Source organism: Pongo abelii, chromosome 18 (assembly GCF_028885655.2).
Source record: "Pongo abelii isolate AG06213 chromosome 18, NHGRI_mPonAbe1-v2.0_pri, whole genome shotgun sequence".
In the NCBI taxonomy this organism is placed as follows: Eukaryota; Metazoa; Chordata; class Mammalia; order Primates; family Hominidae; genus Pongo; species Pongo abelii.
In genome coordinates, this window is record NC_072003.2 from 34,648,974 (window position 1) to 34,670,263 (window position 21,290).

At 41.4% G+C, this 21,290-nt stretch overlaps 1 protein-coding gene across 2 annotated transcripts in view; it reads right to left on the reverse strand.

Annotated features, from left to right (window-relative positions):
• The window catches only part of LOC100443656 (cyclin-Y-like protein 1B), a 33,883-nt gene extending 12,812 nt beyond the window's left edge, over nucleotides 1–21,071 (reverse strand). Inside the window, exons 1-8 of one of the 2 annotated variants that reach the window (XM_054533829.2) lie at nucleotides 20,170–21,071; nucleotides 18,792–18,851; nucleotides 16,393–16,427; nucleotides 10,723–10,823; nucleotides 7,699–7,734; nucleotides 5,590–5,641; nucleotides 4,879–4,998; nucleotides 641–807 (exon numbers count right to left, since the gene is read on the reverse strand). In XM_054533829.2, coding sequence (XP_054389804.1) covers nucleotides 641–807; nucleotides 4,879–4,998; nucleotides 5,590–5,641; nucleotides 7,699–7,734; nucleotides 10,723–10,823; nucleotides 16,393–16,427; nucleotides 18,792–18,851; nucleotides 20,170–20,668 — 1,070 coding nt within the window. In that variant the 5' untranslated portion in view covers nucleotides 20,669–21,071. The remainder of the gene's footprint in view (nucleotides 1–640; nucleotides 808–4,878; nucleotides 4,999–5,589; nucleotides 5,642–7,698; nucleotides 7,735–10,722; nucleotides 10,824–16,392; nucleotides 16,428–18,791; nucleotides 18,852–20,169) is intronic. The other variant, XM_054533830.2, reaches the window with a different exon arrangement.
• Nucleotides 21,072–21,290: the final 219 nt, after the last annotated feature.

The window sequence follows — 21,290 nt, forward strand, 5'->3', positions numbered from 1 at the left end:
TTCTCACACTGCGGTTGGTGAACGCTGGAGCTTCTAACTCATCAGACCAATTTCCAAACACATGTAACACTCTCAGTGGGGAGGGGCCAGGGCACAGGAATCTGTGGCTATTTAACTTCATATCTCAAGGTTCCTATAAAAACAGATCTTTAGATAAAAGGGAGAAGAAAGGACCAGCAAAAGCAAATACACAATGGGTGACTGAAGTTGAAGCCATAACTTCCCCATAGTCCAGAGGCCTTATGACGTTAACAGTGGCCAATCATTTCAAAGGCCAGATGTTTGTCCCTTAAAAAGGGACTGAAACTGGCAGGCAGCTTCTCAAAAGTTATAAAGATATTTACTGTACTGTGTCATTCTGATAGTACACTTGTAAGAGGTTTGCCAAAAAACAATCAGAAAAATACTTTTCAATTTATCAAGCAGGTTATTACAACAATAACACATCAAGACCTACCCATTACTGCTGGAAAATACAAACTGTTACACTAAAGCTGGATAGAGAGAAGACTGTGGTCTTATACCTATTTCTTTTATCTGCACAATGAAACCTATAAAGATATTTCTTGCAGTGTTAACTTGGAGAGCAAATGGGGCATGGAAAATGGTTACAAATATCGCCAAAATTTTACAAACTCACATGTTCTCAACTGCAATGTCCTCGGGATTCTGGCTGTCATCCACACTCCACAGACCACGATTTCTCCCAACCTTGGAGGCAAGAAGCATGGCTCCGTGGACTATCTTTTTCCAATTAGTAGGACAAAGATCGATGTTAGCACTAGTTAAAAGTCGTTCAATGTACACCTGCAAAATAGAGCGCTGCTCTTTGATTTCAGTTCAGTTTATGTGTGGTGACACGAACATTTAAGAATGAAAGATTTCTTCTGGTTTTGACCAGAAAGTAAGTGCCTTTTAATTCTTATGTTCTGCAGAGACATTGCTCAGACCAAGCAAGAGGCCAAATCACAATCATAGTGAGATACCTCTGCAGCCTACTCTGCCCGTAGACATTTCCAGATGAATTTCGGTCACAGGGATGACTGGACATCCCTGTAGGCATGAAGAGAGGCACCATCAGCACCTTCACACTCATGAAAAGCAGTACAAACTCAGGCCCAATGCAGATTAAGGTTGTTCAGGAAACACTCCAGTGCCGTCCGTGTGCGGCATCACACCTCCCTGGCAGGTAGATAGGAATTTTACAGGTGTGCCATGCTTGAATATGTAATATCCAAGTGATATTGAGAACACTGCTGTCTTCTCCTTTTCACAATAACTAACCCACTCTTGGGACACCAGCTGAGGAACTGCGGGTCAAGAGCACTTCCCAATGCCTGCTGTGCAGACAGCATGACAAGTGCAGGTCTCTGTGGCTCAGAAATAATCTCCATATTCAGTGCCTTGATAAGGAACGCATGTGTGTGAAAGGAGGGTCCTGCTCACAGCCCCTATTTTCCATGTCTCCACAATCACTTCATGAAAACTCATTTCTTGTCCTACAGTATCTGCATTCAGTCAATTCAGTTGGTTTGAAGGCAGAGACAGCTGTCGGCCTCTGTATCCCTGGAGTTCCTCTAAACCTGCCAAGTAGTTTGTGAGACAATCTCAGTAAGTATTTTCTATCTATCCAATCTCTATCCCATAAAGAACTGGGTGAGGGACCAGCTGCGTGAAGGTTACAGAGGTGAGCTGTGAGGCATTGCTACCCCAGAGGGTGCTCTGCAGAAAAGTATGTCTCTATGCTACTTGACGTCTTTGTATCAAGACCAAAGGAACACAGTTCATTTTAAGAGAGTTCATTTATTGTCTGAAGATTATCAGATTGGTGGCTCAGATCTGGCAATGTTCTCCAAACTCAAATGTGTTTTTAAAATCAAATGGCTGTTGAACGTGATATGTACATATGAGAGATTCTGTTCCCTTTCCCCCAACTCTGCACAATTGGGTGTCCTAGGAATGACCCTTCCTCCCAGGGTTCAACTCCACAGGACTCATTAGAGAGCACTTAAACAGCATTGGTGAGGCCTCACCTTCCTGTCACCTTTACTGGTAAGCTGGACCTGCTGACACTCACCGATACCTCTTGCCCTCCTGGGTCAGTGAGAAAGTTCCTTTTTTAACACCAACTCTTCTATCACCATGGTGGATCTCATCCCACTTTTGCAGAACACTGTTCCCCAAATCACCTCTTCTTGAAGACTTTCTCCCTCTCTGCCAGAAATTCCCCCCAATACAAATGTGTTTCCTGTTCCCATCCTGCTCCCCACAGCTCCCCAGAGGCATCTTCTCACTTGCTCACAGCATCAGGCCCTGTTGCCAGCTCCTCACCTCCCATCTCTCCTTAACCCACCTCACCCACCCCTATCACTCACCTGAGACGCCCCTTCCCAAGGTCCTCAGAGTCTTGACACCTACAAACCAGAGCCCTTCACCCCAAGGACCCAATCCCCAAGCTGTCCCTAATCTTGTCTAAGCAATTGCCATTGGCCTAGCTCCTGGGGACTAATACTTACATGTGAGTTACCCTGTTCCAATCTGTGTGCAATCCCTCTAGGCCTACCTTCACTGGTAGCCTGCCTGCTTCAGATTCTGAGCCACCATGGGTCACGGCTCACCTATATCACCCTAGTAGCTTCTTGGTCCTCTTCTCTGCCCCAACCTTCCTCCTAACTATGGTCTACTCTCCCCAAAGCCGTCGCCATAACCTCTTCAATTAAGAACACTGCACTCCCCTGCTCAAGATCTACCATGAGTGCCCCCATCAAACTGGAATAAAACCTGAACTCCTTCCCATGGCCTGCAAGCCAAAAGGCTCTGTGAGCTGTGGCACTGCCTGTGCAGTCTCATCTCTTCCGTTCTTTCCTTCATTCCTCTCACCATGCGGGCCCCCTGCTGTTTGTTCCTTAAGCACACATGAAACATGTTCCTAGCTCAGTCTTTGCACTCATCCCACTGCCTGTCATGCCAGCACTCCTTATAGTCCTCGCTTTATATTCAGGGCACTGTTCAAATGTGACCTCTCTAGAGAGACTTTTCCTGATCATTCTGAAATAGTGAGCCCCTCTCATCCCTCTCTCTTTATCCTGCTTTATTGTTTTGCTATTTGCCATTACCTGAAAAAATGCTTTTCTCATTACAACATAAGCTCATAAAGACAAGGAATGTGTTCAACCTGTCCTCTTCTCTACCCCAGCACTTAGAAGAGTGGGACAGGGTCGGCATCCAGCGGGTGTTTATGGAACGGACAACTTCTTGCAGCATTTAGCACGGTGACCACAGCCTTTCCTATCTTGAACCCTTTGTTCTTCTTTTATTATCCTCTCGTGCTCTTCCTCCTCCCACTCTAGCCACTTTACTGGGGGCTTGTCCCTTACATGCTGGTTGTCCTTACAGAGCTATCTTCTGTCCTCCTTTTCTTTTCCTTTTTAGAGGTGGGGACTTGCTATGCTGGCCAGGCTGGACACAAACTCCTGATCTCAAGTCATTCTCTTGCATCAGCCTCCCGAGTAGATGGGACTATAGGTGTGTCCCACCATGCCCGGCTTCTCCACTTTCATTCTAAACACTTTCTCTGCATTTGAGCAGCTACACTATTATTATTATTATTATTATTATTATTTTGAGACAGAGTTTCACTCTTTTTGCCCAGGCTGGAGTGCAGTGGTGTGATCTCAGCTCACTGCAATCTCTGCCTCCCAGGTTCAAGCAATTGTCCTGCCTCAACCTCCCAAATGGCTGGGATTATAGGCATCCACCACCACGCACAGCTAATTTTTTTGTATTTTTTAATACAGACAGGGTTTCACCATGTTTGTCAGGCTGGTCTCGAACTCCTGACCTCAGGTGATCCATCTGCCTTAGCCTCCCAAAGTGCTGGGATTACAAGTGTGAGCCACCGCACCAAGCCTTCCGCAGCTACTCTCACTCCTCATTTCTTATTTCCAGCTCAGATTCATGCTCCAGTCCTATAGATCCAAATAATGACTGCACACGGCCACTCTCCTATCTTACAGGCACACCAAATTTAGCCTGTCTACAGTGAACTCCCCCTTCTTTCAATCCAGCTTTCCCTCCTGCATCTGCTCGCTCTCTCTCTAGCTGGAAGTACCACTCCTGCTTCCTGACAGCTTTGCTGAGCATGCCAAATGGCCTTCAGCTCCGTGAAAAGGCCTGCATCTGATCCATTGCCCATGGAGGGGTTTCTATGCAGGTGCCCAGCAAAAGCCTTCTCTTCTAAGCTCTAGCCAGATGCCAAAGGAGAGGCTACTGCTCTAATTATTTTTTCTCTCCCAGCTGCACGGTTGACATTCCTCTACAGGTTAGTGTGGGGAGGGATAAAACAATCCCAGCCATCTGAAGAGGACTTCATATTCAGAATGAGTCTCACCACAGGAATTCTGTGAGAATGATGTAGAGGTAAGGACACAGCTACAGCTTAGCAGGCTAACTAGCAAAGCCTGTGTCCAAGCATTAACTGGTAGCACATTCCTGGGCAATTTCCGGAGCAGGCACAAGAGGTCAGCAGGAACAACAAAGCATTCAGAGCAGCAGCTCCTAGTCACAGCATGCATCAGAAGTGCCCAGAGAATATGGCCTGGGACTCAGCTTAGATCTACATTGGAATCTGTTGAAGGAGAAACCAGAAATCTCTCCTGCTGCCTTTAATAGCATTTATTCTCTGATAAGAAAAGCAATTGCATCATTTTAAACCATAATGATGATTAAACTCAAATATGTGTATTTACTTTGCTTGCACAGGTTTCTCTTAAAAGATCTGATGATAATTCCAGGAATCTACTTTTAGTTAGAAACACGGCCATACCCTGTGTAGGAGACCAGTTGTTAAAGATGCTTTATAGATAAGAAATATCTTACCAAAGCTACGATTGCACATGGAGGTGTTAGTTTTGTGACTAGAAAAAGAGTACAGAAATATCTGAAAATACAGTTGCGTTTGGGATCATGCTCGAAGGATTTCCCTGGAGCCTTTCCTTGCTGAAAGAAGAAAAAAGGCAACATAAATATCCACTCAAGAAAACTTTTTAAGTATTCTTAAGACGGCAGTGCTCCCATTTGTGCCCACATGTCCCTTAAAATAATTTTGATGGGATAAAATATCTTTCAGTTTTTAAAAATATAAACAGTGGGATCTTAAAATATTTTTGGTTTCCTATAAACAGAGATGCTAAGTGGCCCTGTGGCTATCACATGTCTGAAGAAGGACGTTTTTAAATTTTTATAGCATTTAAACTGATTTAAATTTAAATTGTTTTCTAGTTCTATTCACAGAGATTGTGCATATTTGTCGACTATTTACAAATATTTATATTGTTTGCTGCTACAGAAAATTATCTTTTAAAATGATGCATTTTGTTATCTCGATGGTATATTTACTCCCCTTAGCACACTAATGAAACAAAGCTGCAAGTCAGCTCTTACTCCAGCATGCCCACTTGACAACACTCCTTATATAAGATGATTAGACACAACAGAGGCAAGACTTAAAGGTGGATGATTTTTACTTCAGCATGAACTAAACACAACTCTATGAGACAAAAATAGAACCTCAAAGAAAGTGACACTTACTGGAAGTGGATGTATTGGCTCGTCAAAAATAGCCAGAGATCTATTTGCATATCTATAAAATAAGAATGTGCATTTATGAAATTAATTTGGGAATTGTTAACATCTTAGTAAAGTATCTGCTGGGAGTAGGGCATGGAGGGTGGAGGAAGATACATCTTGTTTGCTTTGGTAAAATTTGCTCACCAAAACAGTTTTTGCAAATTTTTCTCCTGGATCCTGGCCTTCAGAGGGTTTCTTGACCTCTTTTTCTTCAGCACATAATACTCTAAACTGTGAAGTCTTTTCTACATTGATGAGCCAGACTTGCCTTTAAATATTGACCCCCGCTAACAGGCAATGGTAATAAACTATATCTATTTTCACTCCTCTAACCTCATGCTGGAACACAAGAACATTTTTAAAGCAGTAGTGGTTGGCAGTAAAGTTTTTAGAACTTTTATTAAATGTGAATGAGATTCAGATTTCCCAAATATTTCTTTATTATACTTTTATCATATTTGTTTAAGTAGTTTGAGTTACAAGCTTAATTGCCTTTTTATTTTAAAAGAGGCCAGTCTTTAATGAACTTTAAAAAACTAACACATTGTGTGTTGATTTAGGAAACCAGTGGTTCTCTAAATGTGGTTTGTGGACCCCTGAGATTCCCTAGGAGGCCCATGATGTTAAAACTTTGTTTTTGTTTTTTTGAGACAGGGTTTTTTTCTTTCAGCCAGGATGGAGCACAGTGGTACAAACATGGCTCACTGCAGGCTTGACTCCCTGGGCTCAAGCGATCCTCCTGCCTCAGCCTCCCAAGTAGCTGGGATGAAATGTGCACACCACCATGCTCAGCTAATTTTTAATTCTTTTTTGGTATGGATGGGGTCTTGCCACATTACTCGGACTAGTCTCAAACTCCTGGTCGCATGTAATTCTCCCACCTTGGCCTCCCAAAGTGCTGGGGTAAGAGGTGTCAACCACCACCTATGGCCCTAAATGTTCTTATAAGAATACAATTCAACCTGAGAAACTGATTGAAAATAAAACATAAGAATAATTATTAAGACATTGCTTGCTTTCTCACTGTTCAACACTTGTAATGATTGCATAAAAGACAAAGTGGGTAAAACTGCTGGTTTCTCAGTATGAATAAAGGCTGTGGTACCAAATTATACTAGTATTCATTCCACTCTTCACTGCCCCTTGCAGTTTTTATTAAAGTAGCCTGCTTCACTTAAGAATGTCCTTGATGAAACAGTAAAAATTAATGGTGTTATCAAATCTTGACCTCTCTTTTTAGTATTCTAAGTAGAAAGTTCACATAAAGCACTTCTGCATGCTGAAGTACGGTCATGTTAAAGAAAAGCACTTGTGATTTAACTGTGAGCTGAACAAGCCAATTTTTCACAGAACACCATTTCTATCTGAAAGTATGACTGACTATCATTCTCAAAGAGAAGAGGAGTTTGTCATTTCAAGGAAAATAACAAGTATTTGTTGTGTATAATAAATCTAATGCTTTCAAGCTAAAAATCAGGACTTGGAAAACTCATACCTAATACTGTGAGCTTGACAGCATCTCAATGTTTGAAGACATTTTTATAATTGTGGGGATACTAATGAAAGTGAGTTTTCATACTATAAATAAACATGAATTAATATTTTCCAGATAGCCAATGCATAATATTATAAAAGCTGGTAAGGGGAAAGATCCATTCAGTGTACAAGAAAGATCAGTGAGTATTAGTGGAATGAATTCATTGATATGTACAATCCCACTATAACTATTTTAATAACTTAGCCCTTGTGGAGTTTTGGTGTGGTTAAAAATACCCACAATTACCTGAAAGCTTTAAAAATGCATGTTTTTTTGTACTATATATTTGCATGAGGCCAGGTCATCTTTTTATTGCTTCTTTACAATAAATTGCAAACAAGACATAAGCAAATACACTTTGGGACCCTCAATAATTTAAGAGGTAAAAGAGTCTTTAAAAACCCACAAATGATTCACTTTAGTACTGTAAAATAAACACTCTACAGCTTATGTCTATAGTTACAACCTAACTGTGTGTCATATTATACAAAGCAATGAGCTGGAGTAACAAGGCAGGTTTTCAAAGAGCTCACCTGTGCTTTATGTTGTAATATATTGCCAAAGTCACACTGTGGAGGGAAAAAAATATTTGTAAGTACTGATTTTATCATTTGTTTTGGCCTGAAGATATGTTTTTAAAAGGGGGAGGAGGAAACCCTCTCAGTGGCCCTGAAATCTTCTTGTTTGAAAGAGTACTGTATGAGCACTTTTCTTTTGTTTTAGCTCTCTGGCTTTATAGCGAAAATGGGAGAACTAAAATGCTAGGCAATATGTTGTTAGAAGATGTTTCTGCTGATGGTTATTCCGTATAAACAATTACATATTTTCCCTGTCATTTGCTCTTCTACCCATAGAACCTTTCATCCTGTGCAAGTCAGTTATATCTATGTGTACATATGCTTCTATTTAGGCCATACAGTAATGTTTTGCTTTTTAAGTGGCTAGGCCCTGCATTTCAGCTGACTTAGTTCACCATCACCTACTCACCCATTTGTCATTATTTCCCTAAAAGCACATCATCAATGTGCTTTATACCAAATAAAGTAATTTAAAATCACCTATGCATAATTATTAGCAGAAAATTTATTAGTAAACAAAATGCACACAAAAATCGATGACACGTGTAGCTATCCTGAAATAAACAGCACTAAACAGACAGTGTAACACCGCATCATACAATATTCATGACAGGTATTTCCACATTTGTTTAAACAAAATATTAGTGAACAAATACAACTCTTCAGATGTATGTTACTGTGGTCCTAAGTCATCCTCAGATGTTGTGTGTCAGCAAACAGGTGCTTCTCTTGGATAAGTTCTGTGCTTCCATTTGCCCTCAGCATTTAAAATGAGGCTCAGAATAATTTGAGAAGGGAAATTTGAGTTGTAAAAAGTAGGCCTTAGAACATTATTAGCATCTAAGATGGATATTTCTATAGTGCCTCAAACAGTTTCATCTCCAAATTGTTTTAAAATCACAGAATTTGAAGTTACATGCTGAAAAGACCACTGAATCTTACATGACACTCCATGAACCACTCATTTTACAAACAAGAGAACCAAGGCTTCAAACTGACTTGCCCAAGGTCCCCACATAGTGCTTTTGTGAGCTGCAGGTGTTCATGAAACACTACGGTACAGTTTAAATTTAAGCATATGCACACATACATAGAAATGACTTGCACAGACAAAAGGCTCTATGGGTAGAAAGAAGAGCAAATGACTGGGAAAATGTGTAATTTATACATGAGAACCATCACTCCTCCATGCAAAGGAAGCAGTGTTCCCCATGTTTGCTGCACACTGGATCACCCGAGAAGCTTTAAAAATGGCCTCACTGCCAGCTGGAGACATTCTGATTTAACTTGCATTGGGTATGATTTGGACATCAGGGTTGTTGGCAAATTTCCCCAGGTGATTCCAATGTGCAGCAAAGTTTGGGAATGACTGAGTTAGGGTTAAGGTCAGAATCATCTGGGATGCTTTTGTCCGTATAACGATGCCTCATATACTTAAGCATTCTTCTAAAAGGCTTATGAGTGCCCAGAGATGGAGAGAATGTGGAGCTGGGAAGATGCATGTGTTTGCAGACATATATTTTGAAGAAACATGTATATGTGATTCTAATATGGCTCACTCATCCCTTTGAGAACAATGGACTACTAACTATGAAAAACATTTTTCAAAATCTTTCCAAAAAGCCAATTTGCTGTATTAATTTACTCAGTAAACCTTCATTTCACCAAAAGTAAATATACCAAATGATCCCTTCTAAAATTGGAGAGCAAATTAAAACTAACTGTACTTCAAAAATAGACTTCTAGGCCAGGTGTGGTAGCTGGTGCCTGTAATCATAGCACTTTGGGAGGCTGAGTTGGGTGGATTGCTTGAGCCCAGGAGTTTTGAAACCAGCCTGGCCAACAGAGCGAAACCCTGTCTCTAAAAACAACAAAAAAAGTCTATTTTAAAGAAACTGGTAAGAATTAGACTATGCTGCAAGAAAAAGCAGAACCTCTACTTGTTTGAGCAAGGTGAAGCTTAAAAATTACTTTTGAGTTGCATACTGAAACATCAGAATCTTTTGAAATCAGAAGAAACCAGGGACTCTAGCCAAAACAGAGTGCCTTTTTACTTAGGGTTGAATACAAACATTAAGTGATGACTCCATAGAGGCCAAAGCTCAGGGCTTTAGACACAGGTGGATTCCAGTTCCTGCTGAAACAGAATTTGATCTCGATAATTGTTATACATGAGAGAGGAAAGTGACATTATTATGAGCATAAATTTACCATTTTTAATTAAAGTAGAAGTTACTGACAAATTAGCTTAAAAAGCTAGTACATTAGAAACAAAATTAAGCTTGTAAGCTAGTCATATTTATAGACTGGAAGTTAGGGATAAGGACATTAATATTCTAAGGTAGTACTTCTCAAACTGTTTTCCCAAAAATCAACACTTATAATCTAAGGAGATGTTAATAATGTTCCCTGGAGATCTTCAGTGGAACTGGGCTTTGTTGTGACTTTTTAAATAAACTTGAACCCACCGTTCAAGGGTGTTTTGAAAAGGCATGTCTGATCGTAGCCTATGAAGTGCTCACGCATGATGGGAAAATTTAAATGCAGATACACTATGGTACCACTGGAGGACAAGCCGTTCCTTCTTCCAAGAGTAGTTTCCAAAGTAGTACCCATGGTCTTAGGCCTGTAGCTCATAAAGAACTAATAATTTTTCCCAGGAACATCCAATAAAAAGCACCTCTCCTTCCAATTAGGTTCAACACTCTCATAACATGAATGCATCAAATAAATAGCTATGGCTTTTCTGGGATTGCTTATTTGCTAAGTAGCTTTCCCTTCTACCACACAGTGTCTAAAATTAAAAGAGAAACAGAAAATTCATATTTAGGTCCTGGAAATCCATATATCATTGACATCAATTTCTTAAACTGCTTGCTGAAAAGGGCAACCAAATGGCTGAAATGACAGACGATGGCCAGGATGCTTTTAGCATAGGGGGGTCTGTCCCTCGGCCCTTGGCAGCCTCGTTGTACTCACCTTTCTAGTGTGTGTCTAAGATCAGGCTGGCTGACTGTGCTGTTACCTAGCAATATGGTGGAACATGAGCAGTATTTTCTGTCAAGATGCCATGGAGGTATCTGAAGGAGAAGGAAGATAGAGAAAAATGTTTACAGCAGGCTGAACTTATAAAAGTGTGGGCTTTTTTCCTTAGTCAAAATGTCAAACAACAAAGCATTAAGGTATTTCTTACGCCCCATGACCTGCCTGAGTGTGGTACTGTGAGCAGCTCTATGGGAAACTCATTGGAGGCACTTAACTTCCGCAGATGATGTTTGAGGAATGGGTTATAAAATGCCGCCCTTGCTATGATACCAATCATCAAACCTGGCAAGCCTCTATTATGAACTCCCTTTATAAATAATGGGAAAAGTTTAAAATAACATTTCGTGGTTTTTTGTTATGCAGTAAAAGGCAGCTGAGATTTTCTATTTCTGTTATTCATTAACTACAACAAAATGTCATACATTAAATAATATTGGCACAAGACCATTTTTATTGCAGTAAATAAAGACCTCATACTACATTCACTAAGTTACTAATCCTAAGTGTACTCATTCAAGAGACAGTGTGATGGAACCAGCGTTTTAGAGTCAGAGACCCTGTGTGCCAGGGCGGCTCAGGGACCAAACAAGTGAGGGGCTATAGGTCTCTCTGGGCCTATTTCCTTGGGGGAACATAGAAAAAGTACTGCTTTAAGACTCTCTCACATCTAGAAATCAGATGATGAAAACAACTACAGGAATTTAACTTTCACTTCATGTTTACGTAAGACTGCTATTACATGACTCAAATGAGAACTTCCGAGAATACTTTACATTCATTTCAAAAGTTGATTGATTTTATTCTGTAAGTTATTTGACACACATCATGGCACTGTCCTGCCTCATTCATGCTGCTCTCTGCCCGGAATACCTATTTCTTTCCCCCTTGTCCCAGCAAGCTTCACCTCCTCTGCCTTCTGGGATCCCTCTGCCAGCAGCCACACCACAAAACACTTCCGGTTTTGTGTACTTGTCAGTCTAATTCACTGCGTGTTACATGATAGCAATTGCCTGCAGAGGATCCCCCTGGTGAGAAAGTAAGCCTCTCCAGGGGAGGGAGGGCCCTTCCTCTCCTAACCGCAGCTGCTGAGCACAGAATGTGGGAGAAATTCAGGAGTTCAATAAATGCTTGACAAGTTATTTAAATCAGTTACAATTTGGAAGGTAAATCTTCCTACAGTTACAAATCAATGAAAATTTACCTGCAGTGCTATCAGAGAGATGACAGTGAATCTTTTGAACCCTCTAGAAAATAAACTATCTCTAAAACACTTTAAACGTATCTGTTCACTCGTCAAGAGTGCAATAGCCAATATGGAAACTGCCTCATCTATGTTAAGAAAATGCATTTCCCGGCCGGGCACGGTGGCTCACTCCTGTAATCCCAGCACTTTGGGAGGCTGAGGCGGGTGGATCACGAGGTCAGGACTTTAAGACCAGCCTGGCCAAGATGGTGAAACCCCGACTCTACTAAAAATACAAAAAGTAGCCAGGCGTGGTGGCGGGAGTGCCTGTAATCCCAGCCACTGCACTCCAGCCTGGGCGACAGAGCAAGACTCTGTCAAAAAAAAAAAAAAAGAAAGAAAAAAAGAAAAAAAATGCTCTTTCTTAAAAATAATGGCAGTAACCAAATCCCAGTCACCAAATAGTTGAAAAGATCAACAGCATTATTGAAAACCACAAAATACCTATTATTTTAACTTAAAAAATAACTCAGATGAGCCTTCTTTCCTCCTATTAGTATGCTTGTTTGCATCACGTTATCACACTCTTCCATCAAGGCCTCCCACAAATACATGAAAGACAGGGAAGGGGGAAGATCTAGTGGTTGTTTATAAAAGTACACAGCTTTTAAAAATTGCCTGTAGCCAGTAATCAGAAATATCCATACAGTCTAACACCATTTTGCTCGTTTCAGATGCTTTTTACTGTAAATTCACTTATTTCTTAACAAATATTCCAGATGGTTTTGAACAATATTACTATTTGAAGGACCAAATTCTCCTTCAAGGTAGAAATGTTTTACCTCTAGCTAAACTCTTAAGTCTCTTAAGCTATTCTATTAATGTATATACTTTACATTAAGCATGTATGTGTGTCAATGTACATACTACTATTGCCTCAAAACACAAATATAGCATGAAAAATGAAAATGGACTCATTCGGATACTTTTATTCAAAGTGAAAGAAGATATCCCTTAAGATCAGTACTATTAGGGGTAATACAGCATAATACTACACCATAACAAAACTCAATTTTGAGAAAAAATCCATATATGAGAATAAAAAGAACACGAAAATAATGCACCAAAACCCAAACTAGTTGGTACAGCTTTAGGTGATATCTGTCCCCATTTTCTTCTATTTAACATTTCTTATAATGAATGTATATTGGATTGTGGGTTTCTCTGAGAGGAATTCTTGCTCTGTTTCGCTGGCTGGAGTGCAGTGGCCTGATCTCAGCTCACAGCAACCTCTGCCTCCCACGTTCAAGCAATTCTCCTGCCTCAGCCTGCCGTGTAGCTGGAACTAAAGGAGTGTGCCACCATGCTGGGCTAATTTTTGCATTTTTAGTAGAGACGGGGTTTCACCATATTGGCCAGGCTGCTCTCAATCTCCTGGCCTCAAGTGATCCACTTGCCTCAGTCCCCCAAAGTGCTGGGATTACAGGCATGAGCCACCATGTCCGGCTCTCAAGAGCCCGACTTTTCTCCCCACTTTTTTTTTACAAGACATGTTTCAGATATTTTTTAAATGATTAATGACTTTTAGCTAACTTAAAAATTTCTAACACTTTGTGCACTAACAAAAACAGCTCCATCTGTGTTGCACAGCAATGGGACCACATGGCATGTATGGAGTTTGAATAGAATTCTTACACAAGGCCTGAGTGGAAAAGTGTAATATGCTTATTGGAGGTATAAATAGAAATTGTCTGAATTAATGTCATAATTATGTCAAATTTAAACTTAGATTTACACTTACATATAGGTTCTAAATTTGGATTAAATATGATGGATTGACCAGAAATTTATTTTCTCTTCCTTCTGAAATCTCATTAGCGTTAGTCATAAAATGAACATTATACACAGGACCAGGAGACAGGATTGACGGCACATGATTCTGAGTCAATGCTACAAGGTGAAAAGCAGATAGAGGAGTGGCAACTGACATGGAAGCGCAGCTTTGGAGCTGACAGGGAGTGACTTGAACAGAAACAAGCAATCTTGTTTGTTTTGAAGAACCCAACCCAGGCTCCAAAATCAGAAGCACATGGTACCTGGGAAGGTAGGGTGAAACATACAGCAGAAGCCAGCAAGGTCAACTGTAAAGCTGTGCTTAGAGCTCCAAGTCCACCTCCCCTCCCATCTGATAAGGAATTTGGATGTGTATTATCTGGATATATTATACCTGAGGGTATCTGGGCTCACAGCTACCATGGCTGAAACCTGGGAAATGGGAATAAATTGCACACACAAAGTGAAACTGCACCTTCCTTCCCAAACCTACTTCTGGAAAACCAGCAGCCAAGCTTGCACTGCCAAGGCAGAAAATTGGGAGACCTTCTTGGAAGAAAACTGAACCATCATACCCTCACACAATACACTAATGTCCCCCAAATGAAAAGCTGCTCCACTTCCAAATTCCCACAGTGAGACCCCTCAGTGAACAAGGGTCCTGCTTCCAATCAGAGAAAGCCAAAGATCACCACACATTTGAGGGAAGCCTCCAATAAGAGATCAAAACAACAGGAGAAAGGAATTCCTGGGACCAGTAAAAAGTCAGGAGCAAAACTTTAAAAAATTATCTTAAAATATCATTAAGGAGTTAAAAAATCAATAGAACAGTTAGCACAGAAAGTCAAAGAATCTCTAAGAAGCAGAATGACAGACAAACTGGAAAATAGGAGGGGAAGAAATTAAAGATCAATGCAGAAATACTGGTCTACGAGGCCTAACATCTGAATTATAAGAATACTAAAATAATAATAATGAAACAGAGAAAATAGGAAAATTCTCTAGAACAGATAGTCTGCAGACTTAATGGCCCCAACAAAATAAAAGGTCCCCAGCAATCTTTATTATACAATTTCAGAATCCCAGGGATAGAGAAGGTCCTAAAAAGCTTGAGAAATGTAAAAATTGGTTACATATGATGTGTCACACAATGGTAATAGTTTCAAGAACAGTATAATGAAAACACAATAGAAAATTGTCTTCAGAGCCATGAAATTTAGTTTTCACTCTAGAATTTTATACTCTACAACAAAGGAGGGGTTTTGAGAGAGGCTAGATCTCTATACATGTGTGTCCACGAGTCTTTCCTCGGAAACTGTGCTCCAGCACCACTGGGGAGTAACACAAGGCAGAGGGCAATGCACAGTCTAGGACTCACTGATCCAACATGAGTGGTCCCAGAAGAGTTCAGAGAGGGCTCCCAGGCAAACAGGCCAAGGACAGCCTAGGAAAACATAGTCTATCCTGGAGGAGGATAACCAAAGGCCAAGGAAAGTTGCTTCAAGAAAAAACATGGAGCATATGTTTTAGTAGGTAAAACATTATTTTTGATAGGCATGTAACAAATGTTACAACACTTCAGGAAGAATAGCTGTTAAAAAAGAGGCAAAGGAACATAGTCAGAAAATTAATTCCACACACAAAATAATGCAGGATGTGAAAACAAGGAGGCCAGCTAGGGTCTAATGGTTGCATTTGGCTTTATGAGCTATCATGGGCTAGGAAAAGGGGGGTTATCTGGGAGAAGTGCAGAAGTGTTTAAATTTAAGATAAAGAATGAAGGATGTACAAGGAGAAGGCACAGTCAGAATACTCTATGACTCAGCAGTGAATAATATGTGCTTAGTCATAATCATGTAAATACCAATTAGTTATTTAATACAAAATGTGTTAGAGGTGGAGGAAAGAAACAGAGAGGTAAATAAGGTTACAGTGGAGTGAGGAAGCTACACTTTCACCTGCTATGAAAAGAAGTCAGCAGAATGTGTTAAAGAAAATGGACTTAGCTATTTTTCATTTGATCTGATTAAAAAAGATTAATTTTTTTGGAGATGGAGTGTCACTCTGTCACCCAGGCTGGAGTGCAGTGGCATGATCTCGGCTCACTGAAACCTCTCTGCATCCTGGGTTCAAGAAATCCTTTTGCCTCAGCCTCCCATGTAGCTGGGATTACAGGCATGCACCACCACACTCGGCTAATTTTTGTATTTTTAGTAGAGGTGGGGTTTCACCCTCTTGGTCAGGCTGGTTTTGAACTCCTGACCTCATGACGCACCAGCCTCGGCCTCCCGAAGTGCTAGGATTACAGGCGTGAGCCACCGTGCCCAGCCAAAAGATTAAATATTTAAGGCAGATATTTATATCACAACCAAATTATGTAACTTAAATGTCAGACACCCTTAAAATGGGCACAGTAAACTAAAGACTTTCCTGCATAAATCTGATACTTAGGAAAATAGAAGAGATTTAGAAAATCCACCAAAAAAGGATCATGCTAACAGCACTGGCTCCCTGTTAAATTTTTAAGGAATCTTGACAGACTTTTAATTCAAACAATTGATTTCTTAACTTTTCTAGAGCTTACTTACATAATATAGGCGAGAGCTCTTCCTCTTTTCTTGCACTAAGAATGAAAAAATAACTAATGAGTTCTGGTATAAATACCATAGAATAAAAGTAGTTGCTAATCATCTGATTATCACTATAGAAAATGCGACAAAATTCCATTTTAAAAAATTCTTACCAACAAAATTTATAATTTAAATAATCTGGCATGATGAATCTCATAAAGTAAAAGCTAAAAACATAGTTTTAGTTTTGACCTAACAGATATTCCATTACGTAAAACTGAAAGAATCGCCATGTACACAAGGAAAGGCAAAACAAATTAGGGAACATGTGTGCCCTCCAAATCTCATGTTGAGATATAGTGCCCAGTGTTGGAGGTGGGGAAGTGTTTGCATCACAGGGGCAGATCCCTCATGAATGGATTAGCGCCATCCCCTTGGTGATGAGTGAGTTCCTGCTCTGAGTTCATGCATAATCTTCTTGGCTTTTTGTTGTTGTTGTTGTTTTTCTGAGACAGGGTCTCACTTTGATGCCCAGGCTGGAGTACAGTGGCGTGATTATGGTTCACTGCAACCTTCAACCTTGACCTCCTGGGCTCAAGTGATCCTCCCACCTTAGCCTCAAGAATAGCAGGGGCTGCAGGCATGCGCCACCACACCTGGCTAATTCTTAAATTTTCTGTAGAGACAGGGTCTCACTATGTTGGCCAAGGCTGGTCTCATACTCTGGCCTCAAGTGATCTGCCTGCCTCAGCCTCCCAAGTACTGGGGTTACAGGAGTGAGCCACTCCACCTGGCCTGATCTGCTTGTTTAAAAGCACGCAGCACCTCTCACTCTCTCTTTCTCCTTCTGTCACCATGTGAAAAATGACTTCTTCACCTTTCAGCATGATTATTAGCTTCTTGAGGCCCTTGCCAGAAGCAGATGCTAGCACCATACTTCCTGTACAGCCTGTAGAACTGTGAGCCAATAAAGCCTCTTTTCTTTATAAATTATCCAGTCTCAGGTATTCCTTCATAGAAATGCCAAAATACAGGACAGATGAAAAATTTAGCTAATAAAAAATTTACCTATTGTATATCTGAACCCCTAGGCAGTAGTGTTTTCTGATTCTACATTTACACATAACTTTCATTACCAGGATCTCATAGCTGACAGCTCTAAGAACCAGTTTCTGGCCAGGAGCCAATCTCTAGATGCACTAGAATCCCTGCAAGCATCCCAAAGGACTTATCAGTCATCTACTAATATGTTACTGAAAAAATAAATGGGTCTTTACACAACTGAAAAGTAGCCTATCTTAAACTCAAATGTTAAAATGAGTGTCCAACCTAATTGAACATGGCATCCTCAGCACACACAATCATTTTGTTCTAACACAGGTCCCAAGAATAAAAGCTACAAGGGGTACTTGGGCCGCGCTTTGTTCCCTACAATGCCTCCTCCTTTGAAGTTGAACTGGTCTCACTGACACACATTTCTCACTGCTGAAGAGACAGAGGCATGGGGTAGGTTTTCTTCTACTTCCATGCACTCTGTGTGTGAGAAGCCCATGGCTCTGGAAGAAACTGAGAAATACAACAATCCTAACCAGAAGTTACCAGCTCAAGACAGGCAAAGTCCACACAAACTATGAAAATGCAGGGGAGAAACCCATTTTTTACTGTGCTGCGTTAGTTCAGATGTTATTATACAACCCCCACTTCTTGTATTCTTGCTGGTGAAATTAACTGAAAAACATGGTGTATGGCTTTTTTGAAAATAAAGTAAGATTTAGCAGAATGTTACAAAAAATAAGCAGGAGTACAGAAAACTCCTACAGTTCTAATTCTCATCCTAAAACAAGCAGGATGTGGAAACTTTACACTAGTTTCACACACTAAGGCTAACCTGGAAAACAGCACAGGCCATGTTTACATTTCCATTACATTCGAATGAATAAGTTCTGAGTAGCATGAACACGGATGTGATAGGCTCATGTGGTTAGAGCACTGTGTAAAAAGGAGGCCAAAATCACAGACCCAATCTAGAACAATGGATTCTTTTGATTTGTTCAAGTGAAATCCAAGCTGTAGCCTAAATCCTATCACGCATCATCAAAATGTACTCTTTGGAGCAAGCAAAAAATGGCAAAGATGTATGAAGAAAAAGGCATAAATCCATGACTACTACTTTAAATCATGTGGCCAATTAACTGCATTGATAAAAATGTCACCAATTGCGTAAACACAAAGTCTGCATGTTTCCATGAACAGTGACAACTAAAGGAAATTATGTCACATATTAAAATAAGACAAGTAAATATATTAAACATGAAAAACTTTTAACTAATATCTGAGTTCCTCTAAATACTTTCTGTAATACACAAAACAGAAAGTTTGTAGTTTTTTGCTTGGAGGAAGAAACAATATTGTCTTACCACTCATTTGATATTTTCTCAGGAAGAGTGTGCTTTTCCTTGGATGGTCAGAAGCAAAATCTGTAGAGGAAGAAGAAGGAAAAATGTAATAATTTAGATGAATAGAGAAGATTCTTTTTAAAGCTACACATCCATTTTAATCACTTTTAACAGTCTTGAGAAAAGTTTTTAGTAATAAATGTAAAGAAAATAAAAGCCACAATGTCCCAATTCTACTGGAGAATGCAAAAATCACAGAAGTTCTCCACGTATGTGGAATGAAACCAGGCTGTGTCTGGGACTTCTTTTTAAAACTTGCACCTAAATTGATGCAACTTGTAGATGAATCATATACATGCCCTCCTCCTTCTTCGTATCAAATATACCCACCCTCCTCTATGTTGCTATTACCAACACATTTCAGGGAAAGTCTCAAGCAGCAAGTGATGCTGTGGTCAATTACTGTCAGACACCGGCTCAATATGTCAAATATGTTAAAACAAAGAGCTGTTTTGGGCAAAAAACAATTTTTTAAAGAGACAGAGTTTCATTGTGTTGCCCGGGCTGGAGTGGTGCAATGGTGCGATGGAGCCAGCATAGCTCACTGAAGCCTCAAACTGCTGGGCTCAAGCGATCCCCTTGCAGCTGAGACTATTGGTGCAAGCCACCACACCTGGCTAATTTTTAACCATTTTTTTGTAGAGGCAGCGTGATACATGAGACATACATGGAAATGTGTTGTAAATCCTAAAGAATGATATAAAGAGTCTATTTTGGACTCTCATCCAGCACTACCCATCTACTACCTAGTGTGTAAAACCACTCAGAGGCTTAACTTACACCACCAAACAAGGAAAAACTTTCACAAGTACTTGCATGCTTTGTGTATAAAGGTACAATTCATTCACATACTATCTTTGTTCATTCTTTCACGATTTTTCAATATTCCGAGAGTACACTACTTTCCAGTTACAAAGGCACATTCATCATGAAGCTTAATTATTCTAACGTTTAAATAAATTAAGAGGCCAACCAAAGTTTAAACAGAAGAGCTGTAAGACACTTCCTCTATAGCAATGAAATCTATAGCATACATTTTCTATTTTGGAAACTTACTTTTCGGCCAGCCTGGGGGGATGAGAAAGGGGCCAGAACTGGGCACTGGGGTCCGGAGGAGGAGAGAAACCACCAGATGCTGCAGGGAAAAAGAATTGGGGGTCGGGGGGAGGGTAGGCAGGCACGAAGCAAGGCCAGTCCTCCTGCCTGGTCCCTGGGTCTAGGAAAGCTGGCTAGGGGCAGAAGGCAGGAGCCCGAGGCTGTGGATACCTCTAGTGGGGACCTTGGGTCAGCGGTGGCCACAGGCATGCCTGAGGGCAAACAGTATCAGTAGCCTCCTTACCTTTGGGCATCTCCTGGTCGCTGATGTGCTGCAGGTCATGGCCCTCTTGGACTCCGAAATCCGACTGGGCAGGCTCCACAGCAGTGGGATGTGGTGCTACTGCCAACTCCGCCTCCGTGATGTTACAGCTGCGTGGCGGTTCCGTCCACCGCACCCTGGGCTGGCTTTGCTTGGGGCTGGCATTGGGGAGCAGCATGTTCCATCTGTGGCGCCTCCGTTCCTCTCTGCCTTGGCCTGCACCTTTGCTTGACGCTGCCTCATAGATGTCAGCGCTGCAGGACAACTCCCCAGACCCCCTGCGCTGGCCCCGCTTGGGGCTGGCATTGGGGAGCAGCATGTTCCATCTGCTGCGCCTCCGCTCGTCTCTGCCCTGGCCTGCACCTCTGCTTGCCACCGCCTCATAGATGTCAGAGTCGCAGTACAGCTCCGCAGACCCCCTGGACAGACCCTGCCTGGGGCTGGTGTTGGTGCACAAGCAACAGCTCAGCGTGTTCCCCATGGGGTAGCTGGGCTCCTCCCCAGCAGCTTGGGCCTTCCCTTGCTTCCAAGTCTGCAGAGCTCAGCACTTCCACCTCTTCCAGCAAAGGCACGGCTGGCCCTGCCACAGCTATGGGGCTGCACCCCACTAGCAGCCCGCACCCTGCCTCAGCCGCCTCCCCTGAGCTGACTTGTCTGCAAGGGTCCCTTAGGAACCTGCTTGGTTTATTTAGAGTAGGTCTAGATGCAACAAGCCTGAGAGCTGTGATTGCGGAGAAGAGAGCACATACGGAGCTCCTCCTCCTTCCACTGCTTCCCACCAACTGAAGGAAGTTGCCCTGCCAACTGCCAGAGCGCCCTCCTGGTTCCCAGGAACCAATCAGGCCCAGAGTCCCCTCCAGGCGCCCCCGCCCCCATTGTGATGTGGGAGCCCGGCAGCCCCGCCCCCACCTTTCATTCCTTGCTGGCTGCTGGCAGCTTTCAGGTTTCTCCATTGTGAGGAAGTTCCTAGAGATCATCACTTTACAATGAATTATACTAAAATTACTGTAACCAAATCTGCTTCCTGCATTATCTGGCATCCAAAGAATGCCCTTTCCCCTGTGGCCTCTGAGGTTTTTAGAAACTAGAAAGAGAAAATTTCT